At 55.3% G+C, this 26,438-nt stretch overlaps 11 protein-coding genes across 11 annotated transcripts; 5 read left to right on the top strand and 6 right to left on the bottom strand.

Annotated features, from left to right (window-relative positions):
• Positions 1-1,112: 1,112 nt before the first annotated feature.
• B0T26DRAFT_872583 (uncharacterized protein) lies at positions 1,113-1,882 on the bottom strand (the record flags this gene model as incomplete). Its single annotated transcript, XM_060447966.1, has 2 exons — positions 1,557-1,882; positions 1,113-1,482 (listed from the first exon to the last, which is right to left on the bottom strand). Coding segments are annotated over exons 1-2 (594 nt in total), but the record flags the coding sequence as incomplete, so codon positions are not given.
• An 850-nt stretch (positions 1,883-2,732) lies between these two features.
• Positions 2,733-4,856, top strand: B0T26DRAFT_752295 (peptidase M24, structural domain-containing protein; the record flags this gene model as incomplete). Its single annotated transcript, XM_060445506.1, has 4 exons — positions 2,733-2,808; positions 2,922-4,005; positions 4,084-4,345; positions 4,428-4,856. 4 exons carry the CDS (start codon positions 2,733-2,735, stop codon positions 4,854-4,856), a joined length of 1,851 nt encoding a protein of 616 aa, XP_060297158.1.
• Positions 4,857-5,140: 284 nt separating this feature from the next.
• On the bottom strand, positions 5,141-5,784 carry B0T26DRAFT_646483 (uncharacterized protein; the record flags this gene model as incomplete). The annotated part of the gene is made up of 3 exons (XM_060437818.1): positions 5,141-5,293; positions 5,394-5,473; positions 5,556-5,784. 3 exons carry the CDS (start codon positions 5,782-5,784, stop codon positions 5,141-5,143), a joined length of 462 nt encoding a protein of 153 aa, XP_060297157.1.
• A 289-nt stretch (positions 5,785-6,073) lies between these two features.
• B0T26DRAFT_712982 (uncharacterized protein) lies at positions 6,074-8,763 on the top strand (the record flags this gene model as incomplete). Its single annotated transcript, XM_060442104.1, has 1 exon — positions 6,074-8,763. A coding segment is annotated over exon 1 (1,976 nt), but the record flags the coding sequence as incomplete, so codon positions are not given.
• A 66-nt stretch (positions 8,764-8,829) lies between these two features.
• B0T26DRAFT_712981 (TIP41-like family-domain-containing protein) lies at positions 8,830-10,290 on the bottom strand. The gene has a single exon (XM_060442103.1). The coding sequence runs from the start codon at positions 9,891-9,893 to the stop codon at positions 9,042-9,044; it is 852 nt and encodes a 283-aa protein (XP_060297155.1). The 5' UTR covers positions 9,894-10,290; the 3' UTR covers positions 8,830-9,041.
• A 623-nt stretch (positions 10,291-10,913) lies between these two features.
• On the top strand, positions 10,914-12,273 carry B0T26DRAFT_646182 (kinase-like domain-containing protein; the record flags this gene model as incomplete). Its single annotated transcript, XM_060437790.1, has 3 exons — positions 10,914-11,009; positions 11,084-12,094; positions 12,151-12,273. 3 exons carry the CDS (start codon positions 10,914-10,916, stop codon positions 12,271-12,273), a joined length of 1,230 nt encoding a protein of 409 aa, XP_060297154.1.
• A 486-nt stretch (positions 12,274-12,759) lies between these two features.
• Positions 12,760-13,693, bottom strand: B0T26DRAFT_645103 (peptidase M76 family-domain-containing protein; the record flags this gene model as incomplete). Its single annotated transcript, XM_060437686.1, has 2 exons — positions 12,760-12,987; positions 13,046-13,693. 2 exons carry the CDS (start codon positions 13,691-13,693, stop codon positions 12,760-12,762), a joined length of 876 nt encoding a protein of 291 aa, XP_060297153.1.
• A 796-nt stretch (positions 13,694-14,489) lies between these two features.
• Positions 14,490-16,264, top strand: B0T26DRAFT_645237 (Aspartate/glutamate/uridylate kinase; the record flags this gene model as incomplete). The annotated part of the gene is made up of 5 exons (XM_060437698.1): positions 14,490-14,541; positions 14,639-14,826; positions 14,886-14,996; positions 15,082-15,352; positions 15,411-16,264. 5 exons carry the CDS (start codon positions 14,490-14,492, stop codon positions 16,262-16,264), a joined length of 1,476 nt encoding a protein of 491 aa, XP_060297152.1.
• A 509-nt stretch (positions 16,265-16,773) lies between these two features.
• B0T26DRAFT_741358 (60S ribosome subunit biogenesis protein NIP7) lies at positions 16,774-17,505 on the bottom strand (the record flags this gene model as incomplete). The annotated part of the gene is made up of 3 exons (XM_060443952.1): positions 16,774-16,991; positions 17,093-17,173; positions 17,247-17,505. The coding sequence occupies 3 exons, from the start codon at positions 17,503-17,505 to the stop codon at positions 16,774-16,776; spliced, it is 558 nt and encodes a 185-aa protein (XP_060297151.1).
• Positions 17,506-18,004: 499 nt separating this feature from the next.
• On the bottom strand, positions 18,005-20,024 carry B0T26DRAFT_712969 (PIG-X). Its single transcript, XM_060442102.1, has 3 exons — positions 19,563-20,024; positions 19,432-19,492; positions 18,005-19,367 (listed from the first exon to the last, which is right to left on the bottom strand). The coding sequence occupies exons 1-3, from the start codon at positions 19,856-19,858 to the stop codon at positions 18,216-18,218; spliced, it is 1,509 nt and encodes a 502-aa protein (XP_060297150.1). The 5' UTR covers positions 19,859-20,024; the 3' UTR covers positions 18,005-18,215.
• Positions 20,025-20,581: 557 nt separating this feature from the next.
• On the top strand, positions 20,582-24,386 carry B0T26DRAFT_327344 (uncharacterized protein). The gene is made up of 5 exons (XM_060434393.1): positions 20,582-20,730; positions 20,827-20,931; positions 21,016-21,356; positions 21,416-23,423; positions 23,489-24,386. Exons 1-5 carry the CDS (start codon positions 20,668-20,670, stop codon positions 24,137-24,139), a joined length of 3,168 nt encoding a protein of 1,055 aa, XP_060297149.1. The 5' UTR covers positions 20,582-20,667; the 3' UTR covers positions 24,140-24,386.
• Positions 24,387-26,438: the final 2,052 nt, after the last annotated feature.

Genomic DNA, 26,438 nt, shown 5'->3' with positions numbered 1-26,438 from the left:
CAGGTCCTAATCGCGGGAAGTGGGTCCCGTCAGTGAAAGGCAATCTTCAACATTGAACCCTCAAGTTAATACAGTGGCCTGCCTAATTCAGGGTAGGTAAGTTGTCTGGGCTGCGATTGGTGCCCAAATTCTAGAGGAATTATCCCTATGACGAAACAGCCAGTTGCACGAACTAGGTATTGTAGACAGCGGATCGAAGAATGGAAAGAATGGAAAAGTAACGGAGGAATCCAACACTCGTAGCTTTGAGAAAAGTCGTTTGACGAGGCTTCCACTCACGTCTGGCCAGTTGCTCTGCCTGATGATCCCTTTTAGCTTACGTTTAGCCCCGGTCTGCGGTGTTGTTGGTTCCAGACTCAGGTGGCAGCGGAGTTTATCAAAAGAACTCCTGCGGCCCCAGCTTTGGCCAACGTACGGCGTATGCTTCTAAGGAATCAGGCATTGATGTGCAGTAATGATGACCTCAACTGCGTGCTTTGGTCAGCCAGAATTGTTCCATAGCGGGTCGCGTTTCATTATACGTAGTCTGCCTTACCTATGTACTGATAAATAAAGAAGGGACCGTCTACTTGGACTGTAGGCAACGTCTTCTAGACTGTAGGTACATGGCGCCCTGGCGCCAAGCCATTAAAACCCCACTTTTCGCACCAAAAAAGAGGCTAAGTCCTGGGATGAAGCTAGCGCACCCAAGTTCAGAGCAATCGCACAACATCCTCGCACCGCAATTACACCTCGCCGCCGTCGCCAACGTCAACATGCTTCCAAATGCAGTAATTCTCTTTCAGGGCCGTAGAACTCGCTCAAATCGTTCACTTCTGCATTAAAAGCCGGCGGCTCAACGTGTATTATTGCTTACATAACATGCCCAAAAATGCAATAAAAACCTGCCTTACCTACGCCTCGTCAAGATCACTGCTTTTTGGGCGTCAAACGCTGCAGCCAAAGCCCTAGTAGTACGACGGGCCGTTGCATCGCGTGTAGAAGCCTTTGTAATGCCCCCTCCCCTCATACGCGCCGTGGGCGTTGAGGCAGGCGTCCCAGATGAAGCCCGTGAGGTAGATGCCCGCGATGCCGAGGCAACACGGCCGCCCCGGCTGCCAGGACCTCCCTTTGTTGCCCGGGTTCCCTGTGCCTTACCGCCGCGGCCGCCGCGAGCAGGCGGGACTGTGAGGCCATTCACAGTTCGTTGTGCCTGCGCAAGAGGATTTCCATGGTGTTTTCTTGGTCCTTGTTGTCCTTGTTGTCTTCCTGTTGTAGGCTGACACCCTCCTATACTGAGGGCTGCTGGCGAATGGAAGGATTCAAGCCGCTTGCCCGGCCAGTCGATGTGGCTGTCGGGGTCTGTGTCGGTGCCGTTGTCGTCGGCTCTGTGGACAACGGAGCCGTAGACCGGGGAGCTCGGGGGTCCGGGGCGAATGCGGTCGAGCCTCGCGGTCTGCCCCGTAGGCGAGTAACACGGTCGAATTCGTAGAAGCTCATATACTGGCCTCCGTCACGTATGGATCTCTCCAACCACTAGTATGGGTGAAAATGCAACTTTTTGAGGACCAATTTACCTTCCATGCCCTGTGCAATGCGGGGCTGGCCATGCATATATCGTTCAAGAAGGTCATGACTGCACGGCATGCCGTACTGCATACTGAACTGGCCGGTGGAGGGCTGCAGGGGGGCCGGGGACTGCTTTTCCCACGTTGGCACGGCTCCGAGTATGATACTGTTGATGTGGAAAATACAGATTTGAGGGTCTGCATCAGGGTAAACACGCGCCACTGCATTCTTCATCGCGTTGTCAAAGTTGGTTAAGGTAACTAGGCTTTTTAAGGTGAAAAATCCGATTTTGGCTGGGCTAGTGGCTTGGTGCGATGGCCAATTGTACCTTTTTGGTGTGCCTACAGTCTAGAAGACAATTCCTACAGCCCGAGTAGACGGCCCCATAAAGAAACCTGAAAGGTAAGGTAACTAGGTACGTATTAAAGGCACTCCGTCTGCACGGTAGCCCCGCCGGTATCCATTGATGGAACCCCACACTTGCCCGAGCTGACGGGAATCCCAGCGCCACCGCCGCCACCGCCGCACCGTTTGCTTTCATCCTTCCGCTTTCCTTATCCGAAAGTATCGAACCCGTTACGAGAGTGATTCCAACATCCCACGCTGTCCCTCACCTCTGTTGCACTTGTATGCGGGCATGCTGTCTCTGACTGGGGTTCTTTCCATGGCCCACGCCGCGTGATTTGGCAAACGAAGCGGGAGCCTGTAAGGGACCCCTAATAAGGTAACCGGGCGGTATTTGACCACTGGGTATTAGTGGGCTGAAGGTGGGGTCGGATAGAACTCCCATCTCCAACCTCGAATACCCGTTCCTTCCCTTTCAGGCTGGCTCTGCTTCTATGTCGCTTTGCTTCCCTCCCACAGGCCGATAGGTAGCTCGCTCTTTGCAATTTACCTTACCTACCTGCCTACCTGTCTGCCGGAGCTGAGGTGGTCCTTTGTCCATGCGGTATATAAGGGCGCGCCCTTGTCTTGCTGCCTTTGCTCCTTTCCCTCTACGGACCGTGCAAGTTCGACTCGGCGCGAGCATCTGGTTGCCGGGTGCAATTCCGAGAAGTACCTTGAGAAGGTCAGAATCCGGCCTCAGAGCTGTACGTGCATTCTGGACGCCAGCCCTCACGGGACGACCTATCCACACCCGAGCTGCTAGACCGGCCTCTGCATCGCAGGCCCGCGCCCAAGATATGGAGACGGTGGACACAAGCGCCCGCCTAGCCGCGCTGCGGGCCTCGATGAAGAAGCATGGGGTCGACATATACGGTAGGTGTGACGGCGTGTGCTTGCCGTGGTTTACCTATGCTTCGTGCTTCCAATCACTGCCGGCTTCCCGCGCTCCCAAGCTTCGCCAGACACTGACATTGTGTTACCTGCAGTGGTCCCATCGGAAGACAACCATCACTCCGAGTACATAGCCGCCTGCGACGGCCGCCGCGCATTCATCTCTGGATTCAGCGGCTCTGCAGGTACTGCCATCGTGACGCACGAGAAGGCCGCTCTCAATACCGACGGCCGCTACTTCAACCAGGCCGAGAAGCAGCTCGACCAGAACTGGCAGCTTCTCAAGACGGGAATTCAAGATGTGCCCACCTGGCAAGAGTGGACTGCCACCCAGTCGGCCGGCGGAAAGACTGTCGCTGTCGATCCCACCCTCATCGCGAGCCCCGTTGCCGAGAAGCTCGAGGAGAGCATCAAGAAGAGCGGTGGCGCTGGTCTAGTAGCCCTGTCCGAGAACCTGGTTGACCAGGTCTGGGGAGCTGACAGACCACCTCGACCTAGCCAGCCGGTCATGTACCTCTCTCCAGAGTATTCGGGCAAGGACACCGGGACAAAGCTTGCCGACCTACGTAAGGAGCTTGCCAAGAAAAAGGCCGCTGGGTTTGTCGTTTCCCTCCTCGACGACATCGCCTGGTTGTTCAACCTTCGCGGTAGTGATATCCCATACAACCCAGTCTTCTACTCGTACGCAATCGTGACTGATGACTCAGCCACTCTTTACATTAACTCGTCAAAGCTAAGCGCCAAAGTCAAGAGCTATCTCGACACGATCAAGGTTTCGTTCAAGCCGTATGACGAGTTCTTTGTTGACACCAAGGTCCTGGCGAGCAGTGCCGAGGCAGAAGGGGAGACCTCTCCGGCCAAGAAATATCTCATCTCGGGTAAGGCATCGTGGGCTCTGAAATTAGCTTTGGGGGGTGGCAAGTTCGTTGAGGAAGCCAGAAGCCCCATTGGAGACGCGAAGGCAGTCAAAAACGAGACGGAGCTGAGCGGAATGCGGAACTGTCACATCCGCGACGGTGCAGCTCTCTCGCAGTTCTTTGCATGGCTTGAAGACCAATTAGTCAACAAGAAGGCAGTCTTGGACGAGGTCGCCGTGGCCGATAAGTTGGAGGAGTTCCGTTCGAAGCAGAAGGACTTTGTTGGTCTTTCCTTCGACACTATTTCGTCGACGGGACCCAAGTGAGGAACCCCCTCCACCCCCCATCTCTGATGGGCTACTGTTGTCGTCTGTGTGTTTGCTAACTCCTGAATTTGCAGTGCTGCCGTGATCCACTACAAGCCGGAACCGGGCAATTGCTCAGTGGTCGACCCCAACGCCATCTACCTCTGCGATTCTGGAGCACAGTACAAGGATGGCACAACTGACACCACCAGGACCTTGCATTTTGGAACGCCGACGCCGGCGGAGAAGAAAGCTTACACGCTCGTGCTGAAAGGAAACATTGCACTGGACACGGCCGTGTTTCCCAAGGGGACGAATGGTTTCGCTATCGACTGCCTGGCCCGCCAATTCCTATGGGTATGTCATGTGTCCTTCCAACAGAAAAATAGGGGCGAATAATCTTGGCTGCGATGTGGATAGACGCTAACATGCGCAACAGAAAGCAGGTCTGGACTATAGACACGGTACAGGACATGGTGTGGGCTCGTTCTTGAACGTGCACGAGGGGCCTATCGGTATTGGAACTAGGCGTAACTATATCGATGTGCCTCTCGCGCCGGGCAACGTCGTGTCGATTGAGCCAGGTTTCTACGAGGATGGCACATACGGTATCCGCATCGAAAACATTGCCATGGTGCGCGAGGTGAAAACGGAACACACATTTGGCGACAAGCCGTACTTCGGATTCGAGCACGTCACAATGGTTCCCTACTGTCGGAACCTGATTGACGTGTCGCTCCTTACGCCAGAAGAGAAGGAGTGGCTCAACGACTCCAACAAGGAGATCCTCGCCAAAACGGAGGCATTCTTCAAGGATACAGACCCCCTGACCCATAGCTGGCTCGTCCGAGAGACTCAGCCGTTTTAAAGAGCAGCGTTGTGACGAACGGACCTGGCTATGGACCCAGTCAGATCTGCCTTTGAAATATCCGTGCGGTAGATAATCGTGCGTAGCAACTATCAGGCCAAGTTAAGTTTCCATCAACGATGTGCGTTTGTTTGTTGTGATATTGCAGATTTTATTATGTTTTTGGTGCGGCGGCTTTTGCCTTTTGGTTTTTCCCATTGCAGTTTTTTCTTCTTAAAATGCGCACCGCCATGCGCTCATCAAGTGTTTTTTTTGCTCGGCCTGACAAAAGAAGCAGGGGTTTTTCAGAAAGACATGAAGGCGGACAGCGCAAAAGATGCGCCAAAGGCAACTTTGAAGGCGGTGTTTTTGCTCAGCATTGTGAGAATCTTGGATGATTCGACGCGCTTCTTCAGATTAAGCTGCTCTACCACGTTTATTCCATAGCGGGATGCGACCTATGATTTTGAGTATGAGCGAAATAGGTTTGGATTTTGCATGGCAAGCTTGAGAAGCTGCAGCCGTCTGTTTGCCAATATGTATGAATATTTGACTTACTTGGATAAACACTATGGAAACTCCCATCAGTAGGACCAATGTCCGAGAAAAGACGCTGACGAGCAGGCCCGCGCAGAAGCCTTGACGGGAACAAGGGAAGAATGTTAGTTGAAGAGAGTCTAATTCGTCGCTGCAGATGCTTCCTTTGTCGGTCAGACGTACCGGACAAGCTGCCCCCGGAAAGCTGCTTGATGATTTCAGAGTTGAGTCTCTCCTTCTTTCGGTGGCCCGTCGAGCCGTGTCGGCTGCCCGGGACCGAGACAGGAATGGCCGAATCGCACCGCATTGGCCTTTGTCTATTTACCATGACTAGCCCGGTTGTGAGGGCCAGGCTGAAAGGGACGGTGTTGCGCCGGAATGCGCCACGGCAGGCAACTAGTGGCGACGCCATAGTTTCTGAATTTGTTGAAATTGAGTTCTTTGCTTTCCAATTGTCATTGATGCCCGGGTGCCGAAACTTGATAGTAGGTTTTCTGTTAACTCTTTGACATTAAGCTCGTTCAATGTCGGCTCTCATAAGTGCCAGGCGCAGGGAGGGGGCGGCTTCCTCTCAAAGCTCCGCCAAGTGACGTAACAGCTGATTCGCTCACCAGCAAGGGCCGTGCCTGCCGAGGAATGAAGCTTGGACCACATGCCCAGCCCCTCCCCTGGGCCAAACTTTGGGCCCCCACCAAGACCCCAGACGCGTCTTTGAGGGAGCTTTGCTCCAAGCGTTTTGTTGTCGACGCGTCGGGCGGGCGGGATTGATCCGGCATCCATTCACCGTCTCCAACAATTTCTCGACTTTGGGTAAACCACCACGCGCGCCCACCCAAACCTCAGTGCCCTAGGCATTTCAATCCCTAGATCGGATCAGTTTGTATTTTTTTGCCGAGGGGCTCTAATTAACTCGCCATACTCAGTAGTACTGCACGCACGCCATGCCTCGGCCGCGACCTAAGAGATCGCGAGTCGCGTCGGCGCGACCTGCCGTCCGGGAGCAAGCAGAATCATCCACAACATCGCCCCTGGTACCAGCCGTCTCCAAACCCAGTGACCCAAGCAGTGATATTTACGACATCAGCGACCGCGAGAAAGAGCGCCTGAAGAGAAAACGCGCATCTAATGCCGCCGCAATCACGGCAGACGAGACGGAATACGTGCCTCATGGCTTGGAGATGACGGCGGAGCAGACACAGGCCCTGGAGGACTCGAGGCGCAAACGGGATGCAGCGATGGACCGACTGGCAAATATCACCTCGACGTCTAGTCCTGGATGCGGCCGCGCCGTCGAAAGTCCCCATATCGAGTATAGCCGTCGAGACGAGTCGGTGATCAGCCGTGCTCTGCCAAGGCTCACAGATGCTTCTGGGCTAGATCTAGACGACGACTCTCTCTTTGGCAAGCTGGACGACACTCTGGAGGACAGCCACGAGGCGATTGAGGAGACAACGCAGAACGGCCACCGGTCGACTGATACGTCCTCGTTCAATATCGGCCTGTTCAAGCGCCGACCCCGGCAATCCAGCATCGTCGGGAAGGATGACGCTCCCATCCGGCCGAGCAGCAGAGGCCCCAACACGTCCAACATTAGCTCGACCCTCAACCTCGGCATGTTCAGGCGCCGGGCGCGCGAGCCAAGTATCCTCGGGACGGCCCAGAAGGAGCGCGCTCCGCGACCCCAGTCACAGGCGTCGAGATACGGGAGCGTGGCCGGAGATGACTCTGGGCCCGACGATGAGTCAACGCCGCTGAAACTGGCGAAGAGACGGTCCGAGAGGCATTCGCAGCCCGCGGCCGCTACTGATGCTAGCTCAAGAGAAGCATCCCCTATCCTGCCGTCGCGGAAGCGCAAGTCGCTAGAGGATCAGGGGGGCCGCGAGAAGAGACCCGCTCTCGAACTGGAAGATGATATTCACCAGTCAATAGAGGTGGACAGCAGCTCCAGTTCTGTTTCATTCCCTTCTCCTTCTCCGCCCAGGCAGTTAGATCAAGAGCGGTTGTCAACCCCCGACCATCGGCTTATCGGAACCGACCTAGACATGGCGCCCCCACTGAGCAGCGGCTCTTCGGATGTCTCCAGTTCCGTGGTCTGGCCATCTCTGGACTCGCTCGCCCACCGGACTTACTATCACACCAGAAAAACAGTGCCTTCCAGGCCTCACAAGACTCCAGAACCGGGTGCTGCTGTTGAGGATGCTGCCTCTGACATCTCGTCGCCGCCTTCCTTGACACACTCGCCCAACTATGCAGCGCCAAAACCGAAAGCCAAAAGGAAGCCCTCGGCTCCCGTCAAGGCCACAACCACGGCAGACCTGACGTCGCTCCTCCCGCGCCGCCGGCACAAGGCCGCTAAAAGCAAAAATAGAGATCACTACGACCTCACCAACTCTGGCGAGGAAGGGGGTCATGACGGCGAAGAGAATGACGACGACGAGGAAGAAACTGCCCACGAGGACGACGACGACGAGCTTTCTTACATGGCGGGCTCGAGAGCCGCCGCTGCGGCCCGCAGGAAGAAGAAGAGGGCGGCCGCCGCTTCCGCTGCTGCCCTGCCACTGGGCCGATCGCTCAGTGGGAACCGCGGCGCTAGTGGCAAGGGCAAAAAGGCGCAGGCGGCGTCAGTATCCGCGCAAAAGAAGAGGCCAGGCCTGAGGACGTACGGCTCGCGCAACTCGGACAAGGAGAACGAGAACGAGGAGTCGATCGAGGTTGGCGGGGACGGGGGAGAAGGCGGGGAAAGCGATGGCGCCGAGGACGAGGAAGCGCAGGAGCTTGACACCGAGACGAGCCAGATGATGCTCGAGCGCCTCGGCGAGGAGCTGCAGTTGGTCGCTAAGAAGTTCAAGGAGGTCGACCAGTGGGAGCTCTCTTACGAGGAGGTCACGGAGAGCTCGTCGCCGGTGCAGAACGCTAGGTGATTTGTTTTGTCTTTTTTTTTTCTCCTCATGTCTCTTTTTTTGCCCTTCGAATTGCTTTACGAAGGTTTCGAGGGGAGCAAGTTAGCTGTTGCTTTGCTTGTATGCGGTGAGGTCCCCTCTGCTGAAAGCTTCGTGGAGAAGGTAGACGCATCGGGGCCTTGAGCTCGCGGGCACATTTAGCTATATCCGGTGATGTGTCTGAACTTCAAGCAGTCCCTCTTCGTCTGGCTGGGTCATGGGTTTGTGGGCACGTTGTGGGTGGCAGAACCAGTTGTGTTGTAGGCAGTCGGAGCGTCAGCTCCCTCCATTAGTAGTGTGTGTGCTTCGGGTTTGTTTATGGAGGCCGGCGCGTTTGTTTTCTATATCCAGGAGGGAGGAGTGAGACGATGTTGGTAGTAGGAAAAGGAGTCGTAATTGTGTATTTCAAATGACAGCCATTCTAATGTGCGTGTAAGCCTGCAATTGAAAGACTCGTCAATACGCCTCGCTACTTGTGTGATATCTCTGGGAATCAATAAGAAGAGAATTAATCATTGGCTAGGTATTCAACTAGGCAGGTAATTCGACCAACTCCCAATGCCCCTTCCCCCCCCGCCCAAAAAAAAAGAAAACGCCGCACCCAGATTTTTAGCTCGGCTTGTTGTCCTTACCGGTCTCTTTGCCTCGAGGATATTTCTACGAAACGCACATGATAGCATGAAAATAAAAAGAATATTAAAAAAGCCGCAAGGATATATATATATATTCATCATGCTGACCCAGAACCCAAGGAAACACCCTCGAGGACGTGGTCGACGACGGGCAGCAGGTGTGCGACCTGGTTGGCGTCGCGCATGGCGACGGTGACGGCGTCGGGGGCCAGCCCGGACATGTAGAGAGCGCGCTTGACATTATCAAAACGGTCCTCCATGGCCGTGTACTCCCGCAGGACCAGCTCGGCGGCGAAGTCGACGTAGACGCGCGTGTCGCGCACGCGCACCAGCACGTTGTCGAGCCGCATGAACAGCCGGCATAGTAGTAGTAGCCGCTCCGGCATCACGCGCACCTTGGCCGTCACCACGCTGATGCCGTTGTCGTCCAGCTCGCTCTCGTACAGCACCACCTCGTCGGCGAACAGGATCGGGTCGCGCCGCCGCAGCAGCTCGAGCGGCAGGGGGGGTAGTGTGGGGGATGCGGAGAGGGAGTTTTCCTCAGTAGTCGTCTCGGTTCCGCGATACGTGGTGCTGTAGCTCCAGTCGTAGGGGCGCACGACCTCGGAGATGCCGGCGCTCGTCTTCTCGCGGCTGCTGCTCCACTCGCCGGCGTAGGCGACGCGCAGCATGTGCTCGCCCGTCTTGTCGACGCGGTCCAGCGCCGCCTCGGCCGTGAAGGCGATGCTCCACCCCGTCGGCACGTGGGTGACCGACAGCAGGTTGTCTCCAAAAATCATCTCGGGCACGGGGATGCCAAGCCGCGCGCTCATGGCGTCGATGGGCCCGCTCTTGAGGATCGGCAGCTTGCGCGACGCGATCCGGAACGAACCCTGCGTGTGCGTCGTCGTCGCCTGCGCCAGGTCATCCACCGACGGGTACGGCTCGTTGGGCGAGCTGACGTGGTTCATTTTGGCTTTGTTTTTGTTGTCGTTGATGTGGTAATTCGAGGTTGAGGCACCCAAGGGGTTCTGTTCTGGGCCCGGATGGTGGTGGGGCAGACCAAATATTGTGTCTACCTAAATTTTTGACATGAGAACAGTGGTCCAGTCCAAAATTAGCGGTAGAGCGAAAACAGGTCAAGCTCAATGATAGGCAAGCATTCGAACAGTTAGGACTCAACACACGCCGTTCTCAAGTAAGCCAGCTCTCACGGTTGTGTCTCGACATTGTCTGCTTGGGGTCAAGATCTTTGGCGGGGCACAGCCCAAGGGCGGGAGCTATCAAATTGCGGGGACATACATCCGGCACGCTGTGGCTTTCAAACACCTTGAGGCGTTCCAACGGTCTGGTTCACGCAGAGACGCTGAAAGAGCCACAACCAAACACCTTACCTATGCAATGAAATAGCATCAAGATATCCAATAGGTAGATATGTAATTATCTCACATATTACTACTCACGGGAAGCTCGCTTATAGAGATATCCTAGAACTACAAACCCAGTTTTAAGCAATGATAGTGGGGGTTAAATGAAATTACAATTGAGACGACTGCAGGGTATGCAGTTTGATGTCTCTAGAAAACAAAGGAGTTAATTTTTTAACAAGAAGAAAATAAAGACATGTAGGGCAAGAGCCGCTTGAAAGCCTCTTTGAAACATGTGCCGGAAACCAGCTCCTGGAACTGGAGGCCCTCGGAGTCGGCGCTAATATCCGCCCCCGCATTGTGCACTCCAACGCTGTTGCTAGGCAACGCAGCAAACCTGGCGCGGGTAAATAACCCCCATCCATCACCGCCTGCTTTCGAACACCTCCAGTTGCGGCAACCCGACCAGGCAGAAAGCCTCACAACTCGACATCCGGCCCGCGGCATCTTGGTCTTTTATTTTTCTCCCTCTGACTGCAGAGACCTTTTCTCATCCTTCATTACATTTTCCCCCCCAACCGCATTCAATCGTCAGCAAGGTCAACAAAGTTAACAAAGTCAACAATGGCCACACGAGCGCTTGAAGCTCGCTTCGAGCACTTATCAGTAAACGACGAGAACGACCCCGACAGCGGGGTCCAGGTATACCAGAAACCAAAGGTACGTTCAAGCTCCAGGCTCATCCTCGAGGCAGCACCTGCAGTCATCTAACCTGAACGCAGACCACCGCCAAGTCAACAACAAGCCAGCTTGCCCACAGTAGCAGCAGACCAAACCTGTACAAGGTGGCGCTGCAATCGCAAAACTCAACCACAGTTACCACAACAGTGACGCTCCCATCACAAGCCGCGCAATGGAAGGGGTCCAACCAGGCAGGCAACCCGGCGTCTCCCGGAAAGAAGGACAAGACGGCGGCGCCGTCGTCGTCGTCGTCGCTGTCTTCAGGCCCTCGCAGCAGCACCGACGAGCTGGCGCTGACGGAGCGCAAGTCGGCGTCGTACGTGGACCAGCCGCTGACGCCCAAGCAGTTCCACCTGGGCATGTTCGAGATCGGGCGGCCGCTGGGCAAGGGTAAGTTCGGGCGCGTGTACCTGGCGCGGGAGCGGGGCAGCAACTTCATCTGCGCGCTCAAGGTGCTGTACAAGGCGGAGCTGCAGCACGGGTCCGGGGTGGAGAAGCAGGTGCGGCGCGAGATTGAGATCCAGAGCAACCTGCGGCACCCCAACATCCTCAAGCTGTACGGGCACTTCCACGACAGCAAGCGCATCTTCTTGATCCTCGAGTTCGCCGGCAAGGGGGAGCTGTACAAGCACCTGCGGCGCGAGAACCGGTTCCCCGAGTGGAAGGCGGCGCAGTACATTGCGCAGATGGCGTCGGCGCTGCGGTACCTGCACCGCAAGCACGTCATCCACCGCGACATCAAGCCCGAGAACATCCTCATGGGCATTCACGGCGAGATCAAGATCTCCGACTTCGGCTGGAGCGTGCACGCGCCCAACAACCGCCGCGCCACCCTGTGCGGCACCCTCGACTACCTGCCGCCCGAGATGATCAAGTCGGGCAGCAACGACAACTGGTACACGGAGAAGGTCGACCTGTGGAGCCTCGGCGTGCTGACGTACGAGTTCCTGGTCGGCGAGGCCCCCTTCGAGGACACCCCCGTCATGACCCACAAGCGGATAGCCCGCGCCGACATGACCGTCCCCGAGTGGGTGAGCAAGGAGGCCAAGGACCTGATCAAGAAGGTGTGTTTTCCTCTCTTTCTGTCTGTCCATCACACCCAGCTAACATAATACCAAAGCTCTTGGTGCTCGACCCCGATAAGCGCCTCCCCCTCGAGGAGGTCCAGAACCACCCGTGGATCATCAAGCACTGCGTCAAGGGAGAGCGCGTGTCGAACCGCGAAAAGGCCCAGGGCAAGTAGCCAGCCGGGACCGACGTAATTAATGAATTATGCAGACGCGTGTCTTGTCATTTTCTTTCTCCTTCTTTCTTGGGGCGTTTTTTTTTGGGAGTTTCGGGACTCCCAATTGCAAATGGGGACATCATCAATTAATGGGGCGTTTGTCGCATGTACATATATATGCATATTACCAGAGGGAGAAACCTACTGCGTGCACCTTACCTAGTGCCGGCCATTTACATTTCTGTCTTTGCACTTCTCAATGATGCAAAATGTGTTGACTCGGATTTGGGCCCATGGCTTGCTTGGTATGTATCATTTGTTTTTATTCTCGTATGCTCGTATATGGTAGGAGTTTGTTTGGCATTACATTGGTAATACAAGTAGAATGTGGGCGTAAAAAGCATCCCAAACAAAAACAGAGCGATTTACACATCCACACTAAACAACTGTGGGTTGGAAGCAGGCAACATAGTACACAATTGCACTGCCGGCCTGCCTGCCTACTCAACGATACACTTCGTCAAAGGGCCTCGTGTCGGAAAAGCACGACTCCCAGACCTCGTTGACTACTTTGGTCGCGTGCACGTCGTCCTTGCAAGCCGGGCGCGCCATGACGGACTGGATGGCGCGCATGCGCACGCAGTTCTGGAATTGCTGCGTCAGCCGCCAGTTGCCGCGCACAAGAGCCTCGCGTATCCACCGGCACTCGCCGCTCAGCATGGATGCGCGGATCTAAAACATGTCAGCCTGTTTGTGTGTGGATGAAAAAAGGAGGGCGGGCAGAGTCTACCTCGGTACAGGCGGAATGCTTCAAGTCCTTCTGGGCGAACCAGTCGACCTGCCACCGCAGGTGGTCCCAGGCGTGGACCATCTCGTGGGCGAGCGTGTCCTCGAGGTGGCCGCGGTCGCGCACCTCGTTAGCGCACAGCAGGATGCCGTGGGCGGGGCTGAAGCCGCCCGACTGGCGCGCGACGCCGGCGCCGCCCTCGAGCACGCGGCCCGGGCACCGCTGGCACACCACGTTGGTCTCGTCCAGCGTGCCGCCCAGCGCCGTGATCTTGTCGCGCAGGAACCGCACCGTCGGCGAGTGCGCAAACAGCCAGTCGCGGTACTTCTCGCACCGCTGGCAGTCCTTGTCCTCGTTCTTGCGGTACGTGTCCTCGCGGAAGTGGTACGACCCCTCCGCCGTCATCGTCCCCGTCACCGACCGGAAGTAGTTCATCCACCAGTTCGTCGACGGGTCGTACCCCGTCCGCCCCGGGTCGTTGGACACGAACCGCGGGAGCTTCTGCTGTTTCGGGACGCTGCCGCCATCGGGTGCTGGCGGTGATGTGGATGTGGATGTAGATGTGGATGTGGGTGTGGGCGTGAGTGTGAATGTTGCTACTGTGCTTGCTGCGGTGCTCGGCAGCGACGGTAATGGCGATGGCGACGCCATGCTGTGTAGTAAGAGCCCTAGCTCTGTCTCTCTCTGTCGAGAATGTCGTAGGAGAGCTTCGTTTTCGTTTCAGGTGGGACTCAGGGCGATTGTAGTGAACTGGGACGATTGTAGTGAACTGTCTCGGGAGGTTGAATAGCGAGTGGCTAGCTGCGTCCCAAGTTCAATCGAGAGCTTATCGTCGAGTCGAGGCGGCAGACGGCGAGAATTTGGTATGGAATTACGTCCGTGTCATTGAATAGCGTTGCATATCAGATACAAGCTGCCGCTGATAATCTCATTCTCCCGGCCGCTAAAAGCCTATCCCCACCTATACGATTGGCGAGTGGTGACAGGCTGGGAACCGTTCTGTTTTTTCAGGTACCGTAGCGCGCCGTCAACGCCCTACAAGCTACAAGGGACATGACAGGGGCGGTGAGACCCAGCAAATCTTCAGAAGAAGGGCGTTAGCGGGGGCAAATATTTTCTGTGCTGTGCATCCCCGATGTCGGCCAATTGAACGAACCAAAGGTTTACACACCTAAGAGCACTGGACCCTAGACTGATGACGGATAACGGATGACTCCTGACAGTTGAATGCAAGCTGCGCCCTGCACAGCTGCATCAGCCCCTGGCAAAGAGCCAAGAAGCAAAATACATATTCCTATAGTAGCAATGGAGGCAAGTTGTAATTTGTGTAAGCCGATTGACTCTTGACCAGCCGCCCACATCCCTCCTTCATGATCCTTCCTCATGCCCTTTCCTTTATACTCGAGTCCGTATAATTCGACTGGTCGCAGCCGCTGATAATCGCTCCATGAGGTCAGCTACGAAGGGCTCTCGTCCGTTGCGGGTCGTGATTAAGCTCGGTAAGTAACTCATCTCGCAGCTAGCATACACATACATATATGAAGCGTACATACAGCATACATCAAGCGGCGCTAACCGCTAGTGATCAACATCTAGGAACAAGCTCGATTGTGGATGAGAAGAGCCACGAGCCTCTTCTTTCTATTCTCTCTCTGATTGTCGAGACAGCCGTCAAGCTCAGGAAAGACGGCCACAAGGTCATCATTGTCTCCTCTGGTGCTATCGGCGTCGGCCTTAGAAGGATGGACGTCGAGAAACGGCCAAAGCATCTCTCCAAACTGCAGGTCCGTGTTTGAGCCTCACCCCATTGCGATCGCTTACACCAATGCTCACATCTAGATAGGCACTCGCAGCCATTGGCCAATGCCGCCTGCTGAGCCTGTGGGACAGCCTGTTCAGCCATTTACGGCAACCAGTTGCACAGATCCTGATCACTCGGAGTGACATTGCCGACGTAAGTCGAGCCCCCATCCCCAAAGAGCAACCAAAAGCAGGCGAGAAGCTGGACCCTTGGCTAACATGCACGGGGCCTATGCCAGCGATCCAGGTACCTCAATGCTCGCAACACCATCAACGAGCTGCTTGACATGGGCGTCATACCCATTGTCAACGAGAACGACACGCTGGCCGTGGCTGAGATCAAGTTCGGAGACAATGACACACTGTCGGCCATCACGGCCGCTATGGTGCACGCCGACCTGCTCTTCCTTATGACCGACGTCGACTGCCTGTACGACAAGAACCCAAGAACACACCCCGATGCCCAGCCCATCGAGGTAGTCGAGGACATTGGGTCGCTTGTCGCCGACGGTGCGTTTGCTCTACCAACTTGCACGTGTGATTTAGCGCAGCTAACTCCCCGAACCAGTATCGACCGCCGGCTCGTCCCTAGGAACGGGCGGCATGTCTACCAAGATTGTCGCCGCCCGCCTAGCCACGTCGGCCGGGGTGACTACCGTCATAACCCGCTCCTCAACCCCCGGAAACATCATCAACATTGTCAAGTACATCCAAGGCAGCCGGTCGTCCTCTTCCCTGGCGACACCTACCGCCGGAACCCCCTCCACCATATCAGACGAAAGCCACCCCCACCACACCGAAAATCTGTTGAGCATGTCGACCCTCTCGCTCAGCGATCTCGACAGGAGCAAGATCCCGCTGCACACGCGGTTCCTCCCGTCGCCAAACCCCGTGCGGGACCGCTATTTCTGGATCCTGCACGGGCTACGGCCGCACGGTACGCTCTTCATCGACACGGGCGCACACAAGGCGCTGGTCGGGCGCGCCGGGCTGCTGCCTGTCGGAGTGGTGGACGTGGAGGGCGTGTTCGCGCAGCACGAGGCGGTGCGCATCTGCGTGGTGAAGAAGCGCGCGGCGGCCGCCGGGGAGGACGGCAAGCTCTGGGACGGCCCCGCCGTCGAGGTCGGCCGCGCCCTGACAAACTACTCGTCGGTCGAGATTGCGCGCATCAAGGGTCACCAGAGCGCAGAGGTCGAGAGCCTGCTCGGCTACGCCGATAGCGAGTACGTCGCGCAGCGCGAGTCCATTAGCCTCCTTAGGAAGGAGGCCCCTGGCTCTGGCTCTGGCACTCCCGTGACGGCGCCGCTGCCGCCGCTCGCTCGAGAAGTTCTTGCTCCGTCTACTGCCGCTGCTGCCGAGGCGGCAGATGCCCAGGGCAGCGGAGGGGACGAGCGCGAAGGCGACGGCGGGGCGGCGATATAGAGACATAGTTCCGGCGGTTGAACGCCTTTTTTTTTCTCGTTTTCCTTTGGCTGGGCTTGCATAGATTTCTTGACTGGGGAGTTTTTCCCACATTTCCCACACCTTACAGAATGAGTTGGCGAACAGCGATTTTCGTTTCTGAGATTTCACAATTAAAAAATAAAACAAAGAGGATGCGAAGCTTGGTATCTTAATATTCATGAGTCTTGCGCTAGCCGTGCTAAATTGCTTTAGGATCCCGAGATAGATAGAGGAAAACAAGAAAATAAAAAGAACCGTCTCCCACTCTTTATTTTAATCCCTAGTCCCATCATCACTAAAACAATCCCAATACCTAGCCCAAAAAATCTATCAGAAACCGTTCCCGTCCCGGCCCCCCCTTTAATTTTTTGCTATGTGCAACGCCAAAAACGCCTTGTTCCCAATGGTGTTGATTGATTTTGTTTCTCTTTTTTTCCCTTTTTTCCCACTCCGACACCTCTCCATGTATCACCGTTCCCCCGTAGAACTTACACGCCGCCGGCAAACAGCGTGTCCTCGTCCCGCAGGTACTCGCCGCAGTCGGCCTGGCGGAAGCACACGATGCCCGTCGGATCCAGCCTCCGGCAGTCGGCCGTCGACCGGCTCGTCACGCCGAACCCCAGCGGCACATCCGCCATGCTGTACACCACGCACCCCGAGTGCTCCGGGCAGTCCTCGGTCCAGCGGCCCACGTGCGCTTTGACGACTGTGTTTTTTTTGGCATTAGTATGTTGTCTAGGCTTTGCATAAAAAGGGGGTGCGGCTGAGTCATTCATTGCAAAGACGAGTGGGAGTGTAGGTATGTACCATTGGACCCGTACAGAAACGGCTGCGCGCCGTTCTCTTTCACCCAGATCTTGTGTCTCGCGTGCTCGGCCAGGATCGGGACTATATTGGGTACAAAAAAGAGGGTTAGTAACACGGTACATGGAAATGCGGTGGGTAGCTAGAAAAAACTTGCGCGCTGTGATGTGCAGGCGGAATTTGCCCGACTTGGTCAGCTTGCCTAGGCAGGTGCCGACGCTGAGCAGCTTGTCGCGGCTAATGCTCGTGGCTAAGTTCGCAATCGACAGGCGCACGTAGTAGACGCGCGAGTGGTTGAGGCGGAAGACGTAGCGGTCGCCGTCGTCGAGCGGCGCGATCAGACTCTTGAGGTCCGACAGGTAGTTGGCCAGCTTGTCAAAGACGATTTTCGTCTCGCTCTCGACTAAGGGCCGCATCGTCGCTGCGTTTTGTTTCTGCTGTTGCGCGAGAGAGGAGGTGGTCGGTCGTCTCGTCGTGGAAAATAGTTGCGTGTCGCTCTTCAATGGTCGTTCTGAAGTCGTCAACGGCTGCCGATAGAAAATATCGAGAAGAGATAAAAAAACTAGAGCTAATCATCCTGCCGAACCCCCACACTGCGGGGCGCTTGGACTTGCTAGGGTTGGCGGGCCCACAGTTACCCGCTTCACCGCGGTGAAGGTTGAAGCACCTGCAAAAACACGAACAAATGATTTGCCTTCGACGGCTGCGAATGGCTGCAAAACTGAGGGTTCTTGTTCGATTGTGGGTTATTTTCTGGGCCTTGGTTTTAAGATCCAATCTTTCACAAAGTTTATGTACGTACATATAATATTTAGGAATAATAGAGTGAATTATGACCTACCCAAGAAGACAGATAAAATAGATAACTAGTTTCCTCGTAATCGCTAGCAACGATAGAATGGAACGAAGTCAAGTCTGAGAAGCAACTTCGTATGGTGTGCGAAATAAACATGGGCAATGTCATCATCAACACGAAACTAAGAACGAGATACAAAGGCGCCTAGGAACACATTATCACAGAATAATTACCATTGTTATCTCAATATCCAACAGTGCAGCCTGGTGCAGATTGGTCCATAGGACCCGGCCCCCAATAACACCTCAGACTAGCGAAAAACCCAATCATTCACTGCCGCTTCTTGTCCCCGATCTGACTAGACGTCCCTGAGGATGGCGCACTACCATAGCCCGATTTCACATAGACTGCCGCCAGCTTCCACGCAACCCAAGCAAACCCAACTAAAACAGTTATAGCTGTAACGCCATTGACCCAGCCTGCTTTATCAAGATCCAAGACGGGCACCTTGATGGTATTTGTAATTCGGTTGCTGCCGCTAACGGGGCGGGGGTCGACGTGCCAGAACACGGTACGTGGCCCAAATAGGCCGTCGTACCCCAGGTTGACCCTCTCAAAGGGGTTGGTCGGGAACTTAGTGCCCTCCTCAGCCGTGCAAGCCCAGAAGACAGCTGGATACGGGACTTGTATGTTCTCGTAGCCACCTGGAGAAGGAGCAAGGTAGCGTAGATGCAGGGGGACCTCGGTTGTCCACGGCTGGGGTTTGTCGCTCTTTGGGGGCGAGAGCTCGAGAAGCACAGCCGACCCCCACTGTTTCATGACGTACTCGGGCGCTTCAAGGTCCACGGGCTGCGAGATGTATCGAAGTGCGGTCAAGTTCTTGGAGGCCAGGAACAAGTCGTCTGCGAGCTGATACTTATCAGCAAATATGGATTTGGGCAGAGTAAAGTACGCATGGGCCGAGCAATATGACCCGCCTGATGGCGGCTTGTTCGATTCAAGCTGGATCTGGAGGGTGGGGTGGGTGCCGGTCGGCTCTAAGAACCTCGCAGAGAACTTGGACTCTGCGTCCCGGTGCCTTGATGGAACCGCGAACATAGTTGCCGAGGGCTTTGTGTCTTGGCCCAGGACCGTAAGAAGGCCGGCTAGACCGACCTCGTGAGGCTCAAGGTTTGGGGGGATTTCCCCTGACAGCACTCCCACTTCGGTCCTCAGCTCCGGCCAGGATATGGCGTGCACGGCTTGTTTCTGGTACGGCCAGAGTGCCGTTATCTTGAGCGTGTGTGAAATAGTGTCATATGAGAGGTCCAGTGAGCTTGCCAGGACCAGGCTGTTCAGCCTTGCGGCGCACAAGGCGTCTGATGGCGGACATAGTTGGTCCTGGGCATATGCGATGAAGTGGGACAGACTCTCCAGAGGCTGGAAGTACTGGAAGGCGGAGGAGTGAGAGAAGCGGTCATTTTGCAGCGGCGTGAAGGAATCCTGGTAGCCGGGAGTCAGTCACGAGGGGGGTTCCCTATACGGAAGGAAGTTGGACAAGACCGACAGCTGGGGTTGAGCACGCGATGTCCCCAAATACGTGGGCGAGAGTTGGGCATAGATTATCTCTGGAACCACAGTCAGGACACGGGGCGGCGAACAAACACAACAGTCACTTCAGAGCACCCATCGACTCACGACGCGTCGACATCACCTCTTGCCGGAGTGAAGAATAAGTGGAAGCCCGGGGGTAGGCGCGATAGCAGTGGGCTCACGGCCTCATAAGCGACAGGGCTGACCCATCGAACATGTAGCTCGTGGACACTGTTGAGTAGTGTGTGTAGCTCGGTGGGTAGCTCGTCCAGTGCAATTGTCAGTCTGTCTTCGAGGACAGCCTGCACCTCGGGGCCGCTGAGAACGCCGTCGGTGACCTTGAGCGTCGAAGGATCGATGGAATCACCCAGCTTCTGGACAAAGGTAATTCGTTCACGCATGGCGTATTGTAGATGTGGCACGGCAACGACGTGAGAGAGTCAACAAGTGGTCAACGTGCCGAATTAGTTGGCGAAGTCTAGGTTGAATGCGCAATTGCTGGTTGAGGTGCACTGAGCATCCTCAGGCCAAGCGTTAAGGTAACTACCACTTGGGCTATAGGCAGGGCGCGGAACAGGGCAGGGCGGGCTGCTCCTCAGCTCCTGCCTGACAGCATACCGGATGCCACCTCGTGGAATAGCCTGTCCCACAGTGGAAGCAGCCACTGGGGCCTGGCTGACTGCATAGGGCGCCCCGTCGTCAGGCGCCAACTGCTATTGGTCAGCGGCTTCGGATCACAGCTGGAGTCTCCTAATGCTTCACCGCGCCTGAGCACGCTAAACCAGATTGGGTGACCGGGAGCCATACTCAGCCGCCTGGCTGGCACCACCGTGATAGGCCGGGAAGGCGCGGCCGCGACATGCGAGCAGCAGGAAGGGAGGGAACGAGATACCTAATATCCGAAGTGCCTGGAGGCTCTTTCCTCCTCATCTCAGTCTATTTGATCTCATCAAAAAACTTGAAGTTCCATTTTCATTCATTGTCCTGGAAAGCCGAGAATGCAGTGTCGATTTGCCATCGGCGACGTCTGCCTCGTAGCTTCATCGAAGCCGTTATAGCGACGCATTCATCCCTCATCACCCCGCGCCTGTCCCCGCCCCGCCTGTCCCTGGCCCGCACAAGGCTGGCTCGCTCGTTCGACTCCCGTCGGCCATCTCGGCGTGGTGGAGCTGGAGCTGCCCCAGGCCCAGAGCCTGGTGTACCTTAGACCATGGAGCACGAGTTTATGACACTCCCGGCACGGTGGCCGGCCAATGTTGAGAATGACGACGATGTACGTTCAATCGCTCGAGTTTCACCACCCTCGTTGTCTGCATCTTCGAGGCAGAATAATATCAAGAACCGCATGACAAATGCTCACAATCTGTAGTATGGCTCGAGCACCCAAGCCGTTATTCCAGCGGCAACCCACGACATCAGCCGCGTCAGCTACCATGTCAAGCACATTGACAGCTTTGCCCAAGCCCTCGAAGTGGTGCGTCTAGAGTCTATATTCCCCCCTGGGACTGCGCCCCTGTGTCCTGGCGTATCCGCTTATCTAACAGGGCCATGTCTGCAGTCGGCAAGTCGAGCGTTTCCCACACGCGGTCACTCAACCCAGCGTTTCTCAAAGGTGCAGGCGCTCATGCTCCACTGGGAAATCGATGATCTATTCGTGCTTCCCGAGCTTGAGGATCTCGAAAAATGTTTGCGAACCGAATATTGCTTCGAGACAGACATCTTCTCCATTCCGTCCGAAAACTCGCACCTGGAGCTGATGCTCAAGATCGCCGACATGGTCAAGCAGCACGAGTCCGAGGACACTCTACTCGTCGTCTACTATGGCGGACACGCCCGTATTGACGAGGGGAGGCAAAGCACTTGGTGTGCGACCCGTCGACCTGGATCACCGTGGCTGCAGTACGGTTTCCCCCCTTTCCAGCCTTGTCGCTTTCGTCGCTTACCATCTATCCCCACAGGTGGTCTGCCATCCAGACTCTTCTAGAGAGGTCCATATCCGATGTGCTAATCCTGCTTGACTGCTGTGCCGGAGCTGCCAGTGCCACATTCCCGACAGGACAGAGCATGACTGAGACTATCTCGGCATCAAGTTGGGATGCTATTGCTCCCGACCCCGGCAGGTATTCCTTTACGAATGCACTGATCGAGGTGATGCACGAGTGGAGGATGAAGGTCTTCTCTGCCGCTATGCTTCATGCAGAAGTTCTTGCCCGTCTAAAACATCCCCGGCCTATCCTTATCAACGGGAAGCAGTTCGAGGCACGGACTACACCCGTCCACATCATGATGACCTCGAACCACAAGACGCCAAGCATCGAGCTCTGTCGCCTCGTTCCGCAAGCCCAACGCCTCCCTACTCTAAGGCCACAACTGATGGGCGGGGGACTCCTACCTGCACAATACGGCACTTCCGCCGGTGACCCGATGATGATAGAGGGAAGAGGGCAGTATGATTCTTTTTCCAATGCCCTGGTCCCCAGTGGGTCCGGACCTACTGAAAACGTACCCCATGTCATGCTCTCCTTGGCTCTCGAGGACGACCAGGAACTGGATCTCAATGACTGGGAGGAGTGGCTAGCCAAGTTCCCAGCCATCGCCAAGTATGCCAAAGTCCAGGGCGTATTCAAGAGCCACTCGAACTTGATCTTGCTCTCACTGCCAGTCATGGTTTGGGATCTCCTTCCCGATGACCCCGCGTGTAATTTCGTGGGGTTTATTCGTTCCAACAACCTCCTTCATACCAAAGAAAAGGGTCCGCCGATAACAGTAGCGGAGGCTTCCGCCGCCGCCAAAGCCCTCAACCGGCAATCGTCCCTCTCGCGAGACGACGAATCGACATTTTCCGGTACTACGTTTAACCCGACCGAAGACTCCAACACACTTAGACAAGCACTTGATTCAGCCTGGCCGGGTCTCAATAGAGACCTGTCTATTGCTACCGTTCAACAGCAAGAACAACCCGACCCGTGGTTGCCTCTCCATTCAGAAGCCTCATCGGGTAGTCGGTCAGAATACCCGTTCTCTGGCCCGGCAACCACGACAGGTCCTAGTTCGCGGCCTGTCGCTCATGAAGCGACCTCCGTCCCAGCCAGCCTAAGGAATGTAGGGTCTACTACGTCGCTGGGTATGCTTCAGCGACAACAAAGTGCGCCTCCGACACTTCCAGGATCAGTCGACAATGATTCCTCAATTCCTGGTGAACCCATAACGAGAACCATGATAATCAACCAGTCCCGGAATTCCAAAAAGTCGGCCTTCACTTCCAATCAAAGCATCCCGGAGGGCCCACATTTTGCACATCATGTCATCAAGCGTCTGGAGGAATACTTCCAGAAGGAGCGGGAGCCTAACATGGCTGTTACTGAATTCCTTGCCTCGAATCTTGGCGTTGAAAGCTCAGATATCCATATCTGGTTCCATAACCGTCGACAGCAGGAGAGGACAACGTTCCAGTTCAAGAATCTGAAGCTCGACAACCACCAACCTGAGGTCCGCAAAGACGGACCTCGCATGATTCTTCCTGGCCATTTGAACACACTCCTTGAAATTTACCCATCAAAAAGCGTCCTTATCGTTGATTTACGGTCTTCGGTAGACTTTGAGAAATCGCACATTCACGACGCTGTCAACCTACGCGCGCCTGTCAGCTTTATTCAGAATGCCACGCTCGAGATGATTGAAGACACGCTAGTGGACGCTCAAAGCCGACACAGCTTCAGCAAGTGGGCCCAATCAAAATGCGTTGTCTTCTACGACAGGGTTGTCGAGTTTGACTGGGAATGCCCTGTTGCCGAAGCTTTGTACGAGAAGCTGAAGAGAAAGCGGTGGACGGGACAGTGTTTTGTTCTCAAAGGACACTACCGAGAGTTTTCGGCCTCGTTTGACAAGTACATCAGTGGGTCTAAAATGAGCAAGGAGGCCAAGGAATACTTGGACAGCCTCCGGCAGCAAGCGACCCCAACGCTAGTAAGTAGCAACTGGAAAGAAACAGGAGAAGAGATAAACCACCAGCGGGACTAACGCATTCACAGGATGAACTGAACCGAAAAGACCAACGGTACAACGAGTGGCTCGAGTCGTTCTCGAGCCGGGACGGTGTGCCCGTGTTGGGACTGATCCCGGCCAAGAAACTCGAGCGAAGAAGAGCAGTCGAACAGCATCAGAAGGACCTCGAAATTCAGTTCAAGGGTCCTTTTGCCGCTCTCTACAAGAAATCACAAGCCATGCGGCCTCGCTCGCCGTCGCCGCCACCACCCGGATCTCCTCCTCCTCCGTTTAGGAGTACCCCCATGGAGGCATGGGAGGGGGGCAAGACATTCAAGGATGTAAACTGGAAAAACAAGGACGACAACTTTGACCGAAAAGCGGCCCTCGTGGAGCCATTGGCCAGCGGCCTCGACAAGATCCGAGAGGCAGGCCTGTCATCGGGCGCCGGAAGCCCCGGTTCGCAGGATCGCTATACTCGAGGCCACAGCAATGACAACAGTTACCTGGATAAGCTTGACCCGAGCTCGGACGACTACGATGAGATTGACCCCAAGAGTGAAGGCCTGGGGAACGACCCAGTCTTTCAAAAGGCAGGCGCGACGAAGGCTCAACCAGAAGCAGCCGGCGCGGACGACGATCTTAAGAAAGGACGCAAGCGTCCGCTCTGGGGCCGAATCCGAACCTCTGGGAAGTAAAGTGTACATACGAATGTTATGAGAAATGGGTTGGAGCATCAGCTGGGATTTGATTACAGACTTGTTGAGCAAGTTTGACTTTGTTTGCATTGTCAGCGTATTTCTGGTCATGGGCGGAACTTGGAGTTGCTATATCACGGCTACATTTTGCCTCTGGTGGCAGGAAAAACACGAGGACTAGAGACGTGCATTTTTAGATGCCCCATCGTTTGGATGCTCATCGATTTGGATGTTTGTGTTTCCATTCTGGAATATAGTATTTACTGTGTCTAGTACAGGTTGCGTCAAAGCTGGGCTTGTATGCAAGTCATCGCCTCTCTTGTCTGCCCCCGGATTCCTCAGCCCTGTGCACTGACACTGACGCTGACGCTGACACCGCCCCCTGAACCGAACCGGGCCGAGACCCCGGAGGAGATGCTTGCGAAGCTCATGGAGGCTGTGTGGCAGGAACCGGGGTCCATTTGGTGAGGGGCCACCGTGTTTTGAAACTCGCTATGATCGCCGCTGAGGATGGCAACTATACAAAATCTATAATGGAACTTGCTTCGTCTAGCATGGGGAAACGCATCCCCCCCGACGAACGACCGGGAGTGTGGGGGAGAGAGTTTGCGGTGCAAGGGCCAGGGGAAGAAGCAGGAAAGAAGGGAGGTAGAGGGTATCTTTTGCGTCGTGCTGCGTGTGTAGTCCGGCCTAGGTCGGTTGGTTTAGTTTAGTTTAGTTTTGGCATGTGCGCACGTTTTGCCTCCCCGCCGCCGCCCACCGGCAACGACGATGAAGACGACGACGACGACGACGACGACGACAAACTTGGTAATAGCTGCACTCTTATCCCCCCCCTTTTCTTGTTACCTCTATATTTCTTTCCTGTCTTTCTCTCTCTCTACGTCGTCAGTGTTTCGTATATACTCACTCACTCCCTCACCTCCTTGCTCCCTTATCCCGTGAACAATACAGGCAAGAACACGCGCGGCTATGACATTCGGCCCTGCCCCGGCCCCGGCCTTGTCGCTGTCTCTGACCTTGACCCTGACCCTGACCCTGACCCTGCCCAGCCTTGTCGATGCACACACGCACGCACGCACGCAGGAATGTCGTAGTAGTAGGGACCTTACGTATAATAGCGTAAAACGCCCTCCTAATACTTACACTGACGTGGTAGCACTGACCGACTATAGCGCGGCAGTTCGTGGGCAGGTACTGTGCTGTACCTACCTCCCTAAGGACCTTGGCTGGTTGGTTAAAGGGTTGTCTGTGTCTCTTTCGACTCGCGCGGTTTGCGGTTTGCGGTCCGGCCGCGGTTGCGTTGGCGGCAGTTGCCCTGCCCTATCTGGGCAGGTAGGTATGCACTGTATGTACTGTATGTACCTTGATATGACCCGGGGCCCCTTGCTCTCTACTGCTGCTGCTGCTGCTGCTACCTCGTCGCGTACACCATTCCACGGTAAATGGTTTACCTGCGCTACTTACAAAACCCTATAAGATTCCCTATCTATGACTTCTTTTGCGGTCGACTCCAAGGGCATGAGACGAGGCTTACAATGTATTTACAATGCTCTGATATATATTTCAAGGATTAAAACGAGGGGGCCTGAAAAAGTCCCGAGCTGGGCCCCTTATCAAGTAGTCGCGGTAAACTATTTACCGTGGAATTGGTGTATTTACATACTACGTAAAGTATGTAATATCCGCCAGGTGAAGGAGGTATTCATTTAGTCGAGGTAAGGTAGTTCTCTCTCTCTCCCTAAGTCTGTCTGTCTGGGGTGAAGGTGGTATTGAGTTGCGGCTATTTCGAGAGATGCGATTGGATGGTTTTGCTGGAAGGACTAGGGGGGGATAACGAATTGGGGGTTTTGGCGCGGCCTGCGTGCGTGCTGCCTCGGCTTGGACGGGAGCGGGATGGTTTGTGAGGGGTGGTGGTGGTGGCTGTGGTGGGTGGTTCTTGATGATACAGAAACAGAGCCCAGGAAACGGTGATGTGTTTAGATGTGGTAACAATGGCCCTGTGTGATAGGGGGTGTATGGTTTTTCTTTCCGTCTTTCTTGTTGTTGTTCCAGTGGTTTGGGCGGGATGATAAACAGTTGGACCCAAGGTTTAGGGGCCGAAACAGAGGGAGGTGGCTATGTTTTCTGTCGACAAGTCTGTTGACTGACTTACAAAGTGGTGTGTGTGAGAGAGTAAGAGTGAATGAGTTGTCTCCCGGATCCACGGCAGGGTCCTTTGCGGTTTCTGATTTGTTTCTTTGGGCGCACAGACAGAAGCTAACAAGCCGGCTTATCTGCTATCTTCGATATATCACGG

This window comes from Lasiosphaeria miniovina (assembly GCF_030549165.1).
Source record: "Lasiosphaeria miniovina strain SMH2392-1A chromosome Unknown B0T26scaffold_4, whole genome shotgun sequence".
Taxonomy (NCBI): Eukaryota; Fungi; Ascomycota; class Sordariomycetes; order Sordariales; family Lasiosphaeriaceae; genus Lasiosphaeria; species Lasiosphaeria miniovina.
The sequence above is the reverse complement of the archived record's forward strand: the minus strand, read 5'-3'. Positions and strand labels throughout refer to the sequence as shown.